The sequence below is a fragment of the Culex pipiens genome, chromosome 2 (genome assembly GCF_016801865.2).
Source record: "Culex pipiens pallens isolate TS chromosome 2, TS_CPP_V2, whole genome shotgun sequence".
Classification (NCBI taxonomy): domain Eukaryota; kingdom Metazoa; phylum Arthropoda; class Insecta; order Diptera; family Culicidae; genus Culex; species Culex pipiens.
The window spans coordinates 107,046,654-107,059,384 of NC_068938.1; the positions used below are offsets into that span (position 1 = coordinate 107,046,654).

At 38.9% G+C, this 12,731-nt stretch overlaps 2 protein-coding genes across 4 annotated transcripts; one reads left to right on the plus strand and one right to left on the minus strand.

Annotated features, from left to right (window-relative positions):
- Window positions 1-795: 795 nt before the first annotated feature.
- Window positions 796-3,144, minus strand: LOC120414742 (uncharacterized). Its single transcript, XM_039576052.2, has 2 exons — window positions 1,672-3,144; window positions 796-1,613 (listed from the first exon to the last, which is right to left on the minus strand). Exons 1-2 carry the CDS (start codon window positions 2,776-2,778, stop codon window positions 894-896), a joined length of 1,827 nt encoding a protein of 608 aa, XP_039431986.1. The 5' UTR covers window positions 2,779-3,144; the 3' UTR covers window positions 796-893.
- A 3,452-nt stretch (window positions 3,145-6,596) lies between these two features.
- Window positions 6,597-12,495, plus strand: LOC120414743 (uncharacterized protein DDB_G0289917-like). Of its 3 annotated transcripts, XM_039576054.2 has the most exons (4): window positions 6,597-7,236; window positions 7,473-7,687; window positions 7,787-8,898; window positions 11,841-12,495. In XM_039576054.2, exons 3-4 carry the CDS (start codon window positions 7,806-7,808, stop codon window positions 11,873-11,875), a joined length of 1,128 nt encoding a protein of 375 aa, XP_039431988.1. In that variant the 5' UTR covers window positions 6,597-7,236; window positions 7,473-7,687; window positions 7,787-7,805; the 3' UTR covers window positions 11,876-12,495. The 3 variants fall into 3 exon arrangements, with proteins under 3 accessions (XP_039431988.1, XP_039431987.1, XP_039431989.1); XM_039576053.2 differs by having other exon boundaries at window positions 7,473-8,898; XM_039576055.2 differs by having other exon boundaries at window positions 6,597-7,204; window positions 7,473-8,898.
- The last annotated feature ends 236 nt before the right edge of the window (window positions 12,496-12,731 follow it).

The window sequence follows — 12,731 nt, forward strand, 5'->3', positions numbered from 1 at the left end:
GGTTGCAATTTGTAGCACGATTATTTGTGTTTAACATGTTTTGTGGCTAAGTAAATGTTTTATGTTTATTTATGGAAATGTGAAATTTATTCATAAGAATTAATAATACTCTTAACAATCTTTAACCTGCTAAAATCCTGACTAAGTTGATAGATGTTCACAAATCATAAGTAAAATGTTAAATTATGTTTGATTTTATTTTTGAATAAATCCCATATTCGGTTAAAACTAAATTTTCTAAATGTTTAGCGATTTGTAACCTTCTATAAAGTTGTTTCTTGTCTTGTTTGTTTGTTTTTTTTTGTTGATGAGTAATTGTCTCATAAAACACATAAACACATAATTTCGTCTGTGGGGTGCTATCTTGTGACAACGACAGCAGATGGGAATCGAACCCAATCCCGAACCCGAATTTTATTTTCAAAAACAAAAGTTGGCATTGATTATAAAAAATGTGTATCTAAATAAATTTGTGAAAAATAAGAAAAAAAACCACATTTTTCAACAACACGTATGACGAGTCGCAAGTGCGCACGATCATTTTGATGATAACTTGGTTTATGTCACAAGTGTGTGTTGCGAAAGCATCTTGTAGGGTTTGTTGAGTTTAACAAAACGTCATCATCGATCAAAATGGGCGTTGTCACAAAATAGCACACAAGAGACGGTTTCCCAAGTTGCTTGATCTCGTTTTTTGAAGCATCGGAAAGCTGAGAAAATTTCAAATAAGACACATTTAAAAGTAGCGATGACTATTTTTTCTTCTAGAGGTTGCCCAGAAAACACGCCGTGGAATATCAGTGATCAATTTTGATATTTATTTTTCCTAAAATAGATTTGCATTCAAAACACTTCAGATATTACTAAACATAGTTTTTTTTTCCAAGGTCAGCTTAATCTGAATATTCAGAGTCAGAATCATAATAATTTGAGAAATATTCTTCTCTTTTTGGCCTGATGGCGTTATTGCAAAAATGGTAGAAACCAATTTGCGATTGAAGCTTTTCTATGCTCTCCCGGGAGCGACTTGTTGTGTTGTAACAATCTGTTATAGAGAGGCTTTTCAGTTTGCTAAGCTTTTTGCATATTTTTAAGACAATATCATCATCAACTTTATCAACACAGTGTAACTTAAGCTCTGAAAGATTAGGGCAAAGAGAAAACAGTGCAATTAAGGTTGATTTACTGATTTCACATGAAGTAATGCTTAGAAATTTTAAATTATTGAAGTGTTCCGCTAGACATTCCGCTTCATTCTCAACTCTGATAGATTTTAGAGTTATGTGTTGGAGTGATTTCATGGCAGAATCAAATATGTACGACCAGGTTGGACATCTACAATCGTACAGATTGAGGTGGCTAACGTAGGGGAAAGCATTTGAGAAGCTTTTACTAATATTTAAGTCTCCCAAATGTAGAACTTTTAAGCTGTTATTTCTGCAGTTGATGAAGTCGATTGCATTGCTGTAATAACGTTCACCGCGATTGATTTCCAAGTGACTAAGATTTAACATTTGATGAAGAAATGCTGTAGAAACAGAATCCGTTCTTCCACGAAGAGTAATTCGTATTCGTTCAAGATCTGTCAGGTTTTTTCCAATCGCTTCGAGGGTCTAAAATACAAAACAAGATAAGTTTTCAATTGAAGTGGAAACATTCTACATATCTTACCGTTTCTGACGATGACAGACTCAAAGACTTGATGGTGGAATATTTTTGACTTAAATTTATTAAGTGGCTCTCTTTCATAGCAGATTGTTCATTGCACTTCGAGAGCGATATTCCTTGCAAACGAATTCCATCGATCGCATTAAGCATTTGCCATAAACGAGTTGACATGGGAAAGTCAACTTCTTGCAGTGTTCCTTTGACGGCATCGACTAGCTTGGCCACTTTCTGAGGATGTGTCTCAGTACAACTTCCGGTGGGAATTTTCAACACTTTCAGTCGAGGGCAAAGCTGCTTGAAAACATCCAATAGTTCGCTCTGGTCAACCTCCTCCAAAATCAGCGTTTCCAGCGAAGGCAATTCGAAGTTTAGTCTTGTTGGACAATTGCGAGCATTGACAAAGGGTCCACATGTAAATGTGAGACTTTTTAGGTTACGTAACGGTTCCAGCATGGTGAGCAAAGTGTTGATCGTAATCTGACTTTTCGATATGGAGAGACTTTCCAGATTTTCAGCTATCAACGGCCACCAGGTGTCCACTTGAATGATTCTTATCTGGTTCAAAACGATGTGTGAATAGCGGCTGTTGCATGCTAAAAGTAACTCAGCTTCTTCACAATCTTGATCAAGTACGATGCCATTTGAGACACGAAGCACCAATTTCTTCATAACGGATGGGGAACTGCCCACGATTTGATTCCAGCTGCGGCACGTCATTCGAATTTGGCGCAGTTGGCATCCATTTAAACTTTGGAATACCTTAAGCCAGATTTCCTCCGGCAAAAGTTCCAAAGCAGAAACCGTATCAGTCACACAATTTGTTGAAGGCTCACCAGAGTTGTTTTCGCTCAATTTCTTATTCACAGTTTCAAGCATTTTAAAGAGATCCGTCAACGTGACCGATTGGTTCGACGATTTGTTCCTCTGGTCGAGAATCGTTCGGCATTCGGTACAAAACCAGTACAGTCCAACCTTGGCGGCCAAAGCTCTTCCGTAGGTTTTGTTCAGATCGGCACATAGCAGGTGGAAAGCTTTCCCACAGGGACCACTGCATTTCACCTTCTTCTGGGATGGATCAATCGATTTGCGACAAACTTCACACACTATCATTTTGACGAAAACGTGTTGCTTAGAAGAGCGAAAGATTGCGAATGACTTCGAGAATGTATATACAAGCCTGATTGTGCTAACGAATCACTACGAAGCAAATTTGCTGACTTGTACAGATTAGAGAGCCTACATTAGAGAAGTGATATGATGTGGAAGATATTTTGCGCTTTGATTCTCCAAAGTAGGCTCTCTAGCTGATATTTTAAACAAAATAATCGCAAATACCGAACAACCAAGTGACTTTGTTCGCCTAGTGCTATGAAAACGATTGTTTCAATCAATCATAAGCAACACACGTTTTTATGAATATAGGTAAGCTTGATTTAACATTCTGACAGAAATTTAGTTTTAAAGTTAACTGAAGTAATCGTTCACATTGTACTCCTACTGAAGGTCATTAATAAAAGGCTGAAATTAAATCATACCAACTTCAACGCTTCTAAACAGCCTTTTCAGCAAGTGTTTGTTTTAGATAAGTCGCACACTCAACGAATATTTGTAAACAATCGCCTTCCTCGAAGCAGATTTTTGTTGATATTGTTGCTTTGTTATTAGTCATTATAGAGGCATGGTCACAGAGAGCGATAGAGTAACCGGCTCCGTGGCTTAATGGTTACGGCTTCTGCCTCACAAGCAGAAGATTCAGGGATCAAATCCCAGCCGGTACATTTGAAATTTGGAATCAGGAATTTGAACTTTGAATATGAACAAAAACGAAAATGAATCAGGTGGGATTCGAACTCACATCTCCAGATTGGTGGTCTGGGACGCTAAGCAGTCGGCCATCAGAAAGTTTACACTCTAGCAGTGAATTGATCCGTAGTGTTGAAACATGTTATCTTCTCATATTAAATACGCGCTGATCCCTGATTTGCCTGACGGGATTGGAAGTCTAAATATAGATCGAGTTTCCTTCAGATGTTTGCTTCTATGTTTAGGCGGGGCCGACCAATGCCCAGCGACCTCGGAATTGGACCGCAAGGAGCTCTGTCATTCTGAAACGGGTCGTTGGAAGCAGCGCGAGGGCTATCACCATCTAATACCCGGGACTGAGATATGTTATATCAGCATTCGGCATATCCAATGTCTGATACAAACTATACTTTCCCATAATATCGCTACCGGTTAGCGGGTATTGGATTGGACCACACACACACACACAAAAATGGTCACAAAGAGCGATAGAGTTATTTCAAAACTAAATTCATCGCCAGCGAACTTTACTCCCCAAAAAAAGTGAGTTGTGTGAATAATGGCGGAGAACATCTTTCCTTAGCTTACAAAAGAACATCACTTTAATATGTAGAAGGCTTTTAAAATCGTGTGTAAAAGTTGATTCCTGGTGAAGAATCCGATGTCCATTTTTATATATCTCTTGACGGTGGGGCGGTACGACCCCCTGGAATGTTTATAGATTTTTTACTAAGACACGTTTTTCGGTGATTTGTAGCTAGAAACCGTGTATTCTTGCAAGTTATGGGAATTTTACAAAACAAAGTTTTTTAGACAATTTTTACCAGTTTTTCGAAATTTTAACCCGCAAAACTCAACTGTGTGCTTTAGAAACTTATTTTTTCTTAGATTTTGACAAATTTTCCATAAGAATGAATCTGTGGATGTTTTTAGTGACTTGTGAATTACTAAAATGAGGGAATTTTTATTACAAAAAAATGTGTGTGGTTAACGGCAGTAGCCGGGTTGTTTCTTTATTTTAGAAAAATCCTCACATTCGAGCAGTAAACGAGCCACAACAATCATCCGAAAGGGTTATTCTTTTGCAAAATTTGCTGAACTCTTCGTAAAAAAACTTTTAAATGCATACGATTGAGTTTCAGGAGTTAAAACTTCAAAAACTGGTCAAAAACGATAAAAATCACCACCCTCTCAAAAAAAAAATTCACGTTAAATTCTCAAAACTCGGGGATTAGGAATTCAAAATAAGTATCCACGTGGTTTAAGGATGATCCCTATGTTTTTTTGCAAATTAAGTAATTTTGGACCACAGATCAGAAAGGGACAAAAAAGCAAAAAAAAAGTTTCTACTCATTTCTAGGCGTCCGAAGGTTATATTCTAGCAGAGCTGGTTCTGCCAGAATCCTGCTAGAACGGTTGAACATTTTTGCTAGAATGCTGTAAGAATATCCAGCTCTGTGAGAACTCTGCTAGAATCCTGCTAGAGCGTCGTGACTGGGTATGTGTGGTGAGTAGAGTGACAATAAAATAAATCGACATCAGAGATACGGGACCATCCATAAACCACGTGGACACTTTTTTGGGAATCTGTTACCCCCCCCCCCCTTCGTGGACAATTGTCCATACAAAAAAAACATTTTTGTATGGATCGTGGACAATCGCCATACCCCCCCCCCCCCCTAAAGTGTCCACGTGGTTTATGGATGGTCCCTACCCTCTGACTCGATTCCTAATGCAAAAATAAGTATCTGTGCCAATTTTGAGCCAAATCGGTTAAGGCTAAGGGGTCGCTTTTCATCGTTGAAGTTTATATGGGGAAAATCACGAAAATGTATGGGGAAAAACATCGTTTCAGTAATTTTCTGCTAGGTGGCGCAGGTCTCGCCCAAAATTGTCCAAGTGTGAGATTCTTGTAGGAAATTTAATTCCCTACAACTTTGTCCAAGGGTGCAAAACGATCCGAGTTGATCCTGATTTTTGGTGATTTTTCTAGAAAAAAATATTTTATTATATACTTCCTTAATACCCCTTGTATACTTTCAAGTATATAAGCCGACGATCGTGTTGCACCCTTCTACAAAGTTGTAGGTAATTAAATTTCCTACAAGAATCTCACACTTGGACAATTTTGGGCGAGACCTGCGCCACCTAACAGAAAATTATTGAAAGAATGTTTTTCCCCATACATTTTCGTGATTTTCCCCATATATACTTCAACGATGAACGATGAATTCAACGACCCCTTAGCCTTAACCGATTTGGCTCAAAATTGGCACAGTGACTTGTTTTTGCCTAAAGAATCGATCCAGGGGGTATCTCTTGCGATTTTCCGAAATTTTCAATTTTTCCTGTCACCCTAGTGGTGAGTCACCCAAAACCTCTTGAACACTGGAACCCCCAACGCATGTCCTTGTCCAACTTACACGGACGCCCAAGCCTCCCAAAAAAGTTGGAACGGTAACTTCAACACGCCCGTTCTCGGGAATAACTCAACCAATCGGGACGATTCTTGTTCCCAGTGATTTGTAAGAATGTCTAGATGATCCTAAAATTTTGCAGAACTTGATTTGAACAAATCTGTAATTTCTGCGACCGAAAACATCGTTCCACCTTTTTAAAAACGACTGCCTCCACGGAATTTTAGGCGAATTTTTTTTTACGCGCGAAAAAAAAAGTTGGAACGATGTTTTTGATCGCAAAAATTACAGATTTAATCAAATTAAGTTCTTCAAAGTTCTAGAATCATCTAGACATCCTAACAAATCACTGGAAAGAACTATTATCTTGATTGGTTGAGTTATGCCCGAGAACCATTGAGTTGAAGTTACCGTTCCAACTTTTTTGGAGCCTTGGGCGTTGGAATGTTAACGCAGAAAGGGACGTAAAGCTTGAAAAAAATTGTCATATATAAAGGTTAATTCTATTTTTCCTGATTTTTTTTAAAAAAAATTTCCAAAGTGTTAGATTTTTTTTTTGCATTTTATAAAAAGTACTTGCTCCTAAAAGCATCAAATTTTGTAAACAATGCCTTTTTCCAATCAAAAACATTTAAATATAGAGAAGACTAAAACAGAAAAATAATTTCATTAATTGTGAACTGTGTTCATCAATGTTGCATACGGGCCTTGGGCCAAACAACTGTACTAAAAATGTAACACTAATACACTCACAAAGAAAATGAATAAAACGACATCGCGACGGTTGTCGCGCTCTCTTTCGCTGTTCACCAGTGCAACATACAAGACGTGCGTTATTCTTTCATCTCGACTTGCATCCGATCTCTCCCCACCTAGCGTACGTTTTAGTGGCGACGGGGATCAAGGATTTTTTTTTTCTCCGGTGAAAAAGTAGTGATTTTGGTAATTTTCATCGCGTTTCGCGGTACGCGTTTTGCGTTTTTATAACTCCAAATCATTTACGGCTTTGCCGAGGCAAAGAAGTTCTTTTGTGAGAGTACGGGGCGAATTTCGCGGCAGTGTGCTTCAGTGGTGATCGGCTCGAGTCTACCAAGCAAGCGGCCATTTTGAAGCTTCTTCGGAGGGCGTCGGTGGAGCGAATTCCGTACGAGAAATCCGGCTGATCACGGTTCCGGAGTGGACGCAGTAGGCTGTGGCTGTTGGAATCTGGGAGGAGAATCGTTAGCGGCAAGTAGCAGAAGCGGAGGTCGGCAATTTTGGCAAAATCTATCGGCGTTGGCTGGCGTCGGCGTGGATAGGACAAAGGCTGCCACGCGGTACGATTCTTTTGTTTGAGCTGTTTCTTAAGGTAGGGGCGATTGGAGCCAAATAAGTTCCTTTTGCTTTTTTTTCTTTATTTTAAAATCATGTTCCACTGATCGTATCACAGTTGGAACAAGTTCGTGATTTTGTTTGTCCTAACATTTTAACATTTTAGAAAATAGAGTGTGCGTGTGTGTGAGCTCTTTTTGTTCTGGGTAGAACAAAGGAGGATAGAAAATTTTCATCCCATTTTAAGAGTGTTCTTCTTCTTTATTTATTCAGTGCGGTGAATTTGCCGAAGGTTTGTGAAGGTGCTTATTGGCGGCGGAGGACGTTCACGTTCTGTCTGCTGAACTTCCGGGTGAAATCCTCGGTGCTTTTCAACAAGGTCGGAGTTCTGGTATAGGAGAGCCGGAATTCTGGTAAAGTGCGTCGGCTTTTCTGCTGTCAGAACGACGGTGCTTCAGCCCAGGAGCAAAGGTTTGGTAACCTTGGTGGTGAGTTTTTAAGCAGACTTTTTTGAAAACTATTAGAGCCTAATTTGGCCATTTTTGGTGTTTTCTTTTCTTTTATTTTTGATCTTTTGTTTAAAAAAGTGGTTCTAAATAGAACAAGATGAGCATTGCTTCCACAATTGAGCAGTACCGAAAGGGTTCGTCCTTCGGTGACTGGGCTGAAAGATTAGAATACAATTTTAAAGCCAACAAGTATACCGACGACTTGATGAAAACTCACTTTATGAATTTATGTGGTTCATACTTATACTCTGAACTGAAAACTATTTACAAAAAATCTGATCTCGATAAAGCAACCTATACAGAATTAGTTGAAAAACTCAAACAAAAACTGGATAAGACTGAACCGGACCTGGTTCAGCGGTTCCGTTTCAGCAAGAGGATTCAGCATCCTGACGAAACCGCTGAAGAGTTTGTCCAGGCGGTCAAACTCCAGGCCGAGTTTTGCAATTTTGGGGAGTTTCGCGATAATGCAATTTTAGATCGGGTTTTAGTGGGTTTAACTGACGATGACTTAAAAGAGCAACTTTTGAAAGAGGAGAAATTGACGATTGCTAAAATGGACAAATATATTACTACATGGAATATAGCTAAATCAAATGTACACGCAATCAACGCACGAACACACACACCACCAGGGAACATCAATCAAATTAGAAGGCCAGTTCGGGAGCGACTTGGCTTTAACCCATACAATAATAGACAGAACTCGCAATATCGAAATAATTACAATAGAACAAATAACTACAATAGACAGGAACATTTTAACAATCAGCAACGTGCACACATTTCACCACGAGCTCACAATTCTCAGCGTACTGTTCGATTTCAACACAGCAACAGAAATTTTAATCGAAATGCTAATTACAACAACAATAACAATGGTTACAATGGGGGAAACAATAACTTCAGATACAGGACGGACTATTCCCGCATGACGTGTGATCACTGTGGTCAGTTGGGTCACATCAAGCGGAAGTGCTTCAGGCTGAGGAACCAGAGAAGGGAAGCGGTAAACTTTGTTACTGAGGACAGAGCGGGACCTTCAGGTAGACAGTCAGCTGGACCTTCAGGTGGATCGTCTGCTGAGACTGGTGCGGAGAGACAGCTGTCTAACATGATGGGGCGGCTGAGCACTGGTGGGAATGTTGATCTCGACACATCTGATACTGACTGTGAGGAGTGGAATGCAGGTGAATTACAGTGTATGTGTGTTGCGTCCTTGAATAAGATTAGTGAGCCTTGTTTGATCAACGTTTTGTTGGATAATATTTTTGTTGAAATGGAAGTGGACTGTGGTTCAACTGTGACTGTGATGGGAAAATTGCAATTTTACAATCTTTTTAATAAGCGTTTGCTGAAGAGTAACAAGCAACTTTTAGTTGTGAATGGGAACAAGTTGAAGATCTGGGGAGAAACTGATGTTTTAGTGCAACTTAATGGTTTGAAACGAAATTTGAAAATTATTGTTTTAGATACGGACTTCAAATTTATTCCTTTGTTTGGTCGAAACTGGATGGATGTTTTCTTTCCACAGTGGAGACAGTTCTTCTCTAACAATGCAGCAATTAATGAGCAGGTAAACAAAGTAACAGCGCCAAATGGTGACAAGTTGATTGAGCAAATTAAGAGTGATTTTCCAGAGGTTTTTATCAAGGATTTTTCTACACCTATCAGAGGTTTTGAAGCCGAATTGGTTTTAAGGATTAATGTCCCGATTTTTAAGAAAGCATATGATGTGCCTTACCGTTTAAGGGAGCAAGTTTTGGAATATTTGGACAGATTGGAAAAAGAAAACGTTATTACTCCAGTGAAATCTAGTGAATGGGCTTCACCAGTAATAATCGTAATGAAGAAGGATAATAAGATAAGACTGGTTATTGACTGCAAAGTTTCAATTAACAAGGTCTTAGTTCCAAATACTTACCCTTTGCCAATTGCGAGTGACTTATTTGCTAAACTGGCAAATTGTAAGGTTTTCTGTGCTCTTGATTTGGAGGGAGCTTACACGCAGTTGGCATTGTCGGAAAGGTCCAGGAAATTCATGGTGATAAATACAATTAAAGGTTTATATACATACAATCGCCTTCCACAAGGTGCTTCCCCAAGTGCTTCGATATTTCAGCAAATGATGGATCAAGTCTTGGGAGGAATTGAAAATGTTTATTGTTATCTTGATGATGTTTTGATTGCGGGAGAAACCCTGGATAACTGTCATAAAAAGTTGATGATTGTATTGAATCGTTTGGCAATGGCTAATATTAAAGTCAACTGGGAAAAGTGCAAGTTTTTTGTTTCTGATTTGAAATATTTAGGGCATATTATCAGTGAGAAAGGTCTCATGCCCAGTCCAGACAAAATTTCGACAATTCAAAAGGCAAAAGTTCCTAAAAATGAGAATGAACTGAAATCTTACTTAGGTTTGATTAATTATTACAATCGTTTTATACCTAACATGTCTTCAAAGCTGTTTTATTTGTACAATTTGTTAAGAAAGAATGTGAAGTTTAATTGGGATCATAATTGTGATAAAGCTTTTCATGACAGTAAACAGGCTTTGGTTGAAGCAAATATTTTGGAGTTTTATGATCCAAAGAAAGACATTATTGTGGTTTCTGACGCATCGGGCTATGGCCTTGGAGGAGTGATTGCTCATGTTATTGATGGTGTTGAAAAACCGATTAGTTTTACTTCTTTTACTTTAGATGACGCGCAGAAGAAATATCCTATTCTTCACTTGGAGGCATTGGCTTTGGTTTGTACAATTAAGAAATTTCATAAATATTTATTCGGACAAGAATTCATTGCTTACACTGATCATAAACCATTGCTAGGTATTTTCGGCAAAGAAGGTAAAAATTCGATTTTTGTAACGAGACTCCAACGGTACATTTTGGAACTTTCCATTTATAAGTTTGAACTTCGGTATAGGCCTTCTGCGAAAATGGGAAATGCGGATTTTTGTTCGAGATTTCCATTGGAGCAGTCGGTTCCTGCTGAATTAGATCAAGATATTGTACGGAGCATAAACTTTAGTAGGGAGTTCCCTTTAGATTCTGTTTCGATTGCTAAGGCAACAGTTGACGACGTTTATTTACAGCAAATTATGAACTATCTGCGTGTTGGATGGCCGCAAAAGATTGACAAACGCTTACTGGACGTTTACGCAAATCAAAGTGATTTGGAAGAAGTCGATGGGTGCTTATTGTACCAAGACAGGGTGGTTATACCACGTAAAATGCAAAGCGGGATTTTGAAGCTTTTGCATGCCAACCACGCAGGGATGGTTAAGATGAAACAACTGGCAAGGAAGCAGGTTTATTGGTTTGGGATTAACAAAGACATTGAAAATTATGTTTCTACGTGCGACGTCTGTGCAAGTATGACTGTCGTACCAAAAACTAAGATTGAGTCTCAATGGACACCTACGACTAGACCTTTTAGTAGGATTCACATTGATTTCTTCTACTTTTCCAATCATACTTTTTTGTTGATTGTTGATTCTTTTTCGAAGTGGTTGGAAGTAGAATGGATGAAGAGGGGCACGGATTGTGCAAAGGTTGTGAAGAAATTGGTATCGTATTTTGCGAGATTTGGATTACCGGATGTTCTGGTATCAGACGGGGGTCCTCCTTTCAACTCTTATTCTTTCACTTCTTTCCTTGAGAGGCAAGGAATAAAGGTGATGAAAAGTCCACCTTATAATCCACAAAGCAATGGACAAGCCGAAAGGCTAGTGAGAACAACTAAGGATGTTTTGAAAAAGTTTTTGTTGGATCCGGATTTGGATAGCGTTGATTTGGAGGATCAGATTAACTTATTTTTAATGAATTATCGTAATAACATTGTGACGAGTAGTGGGCAATTTCCCTCGGATAGAGTATTTTTATATAAACCAAAAACAGCTTTGGACTTGCTCAATCCCAAAAAGCATTATAAACAATTTTTAACTGTGTCACCAACCCCAAATGATGAAGTGGTAGAGGTACCAAAAGCAATCAGAAAGACGTCAAAGGACGAATTAGATGAGCTGATAGCTGGGGATTTGGTGTGGTACAAGAATAACAAAAATAGCATACCAAATAGATGGATTAAAGCAAGCTTTATTAAGAAATTTTCTCTAAACGTTTTCCAGGTGTTGGCTGGAAGCGGGGAAATCCTCGCTCATAGAGATCAGCTGCGACCATACCGGGCTCGTGAGGAAGCGAGGACAAATATCCTAATTCCGACGGCATCCGGTGCAAACATGAACCTGGAGCAACCAGCGACGCTGAGAGCGTCCGGAAGCGCAGACGAGGATGGAGATTTCCGTGGATACTCGAACGCCGAGCTGGCTAGGGCCAGAAAAAGAAAAGTCGATGCGGCTCAATTGCCGGAAGTGTGCTTGAGACGGTCAAAACGTTTGCGTAAACCTAAACAGGATTTCGAATTTAAATATGTTTAATTTTGTTATTTTTTTATGTCGTTGAATTGCGATTTCGGATTTATATAGAGAAATGTATTTTGATCAGAATTAAAATGAATTGATTTTGTTAACATTAGAAGTGAATTCTTTTACTTTGGAAACAGTGAATTGTAAAATATTTTTAGTTTAATCTTAGACTATAGAAACAACTTCCGAAAGGGGAAGGAGTTGTTGCATACGGGCCTTGGGCCAAACAACTGTACTAAAAATGTAACACTAATACACTCACAAAGAAAATGAATAAAACGACATCGCGACGGTTGTCGCGCTCTCTTTCGCTGTTCACCAGTGCAACATACAAGACGTGCGTTATTCTTTCATCTCGACTTGCATCCGATCTCTCCCCACCTAGCGTACGTTTTAATCAATTAGTGAACCTCGAAAAATTTATTAATTACACTCAACCCCCGGGTGATTGATCACTTTTTCGTTTGAGAGCAATTCCATGCCAAATAGGGAATCGGTTGTACCCGACCCTCTCCGATTTCAATGAAACTTTGTAGACATGTTATCCTTCGCTTATATAAGCCATTTTTGTGTATATGGAGCCAGTTCCACTCG

Excerpts from the sequence above, each read along its gene's own strand:
- LOC120414743 (XM_039576053.2), top strand. The coding sequence starts at position 7,806 with ATGAGCATTGCTTCCACAATTGAGCAGTACCGAAAGGGTTCGTCCTTC. Across the intron at positions 8,899-11,840 it reads CTGTGAGGAGTGGAATGCAG|GTGTTGGCTGGAAGCGGGGA; the intron begins GTGAATTACAGT and ends AACGTTTTCCAG.
- LOC120414742 (XM_039576052.2), bottom strand. The coding sequence starts at position 2,778 with ATGATAGTGTGTGAAGTTTGTCGCAAATCGATTGATCCATCCCAGAAG. Across the intron at positions 1,614-1,671 it reads GTCTGTCATCGTCAGAAACG|ACCCTCGAAGCGATTGGAAA; the intron begins GTAAGATATGTA and ends TTTGTATTTTAG.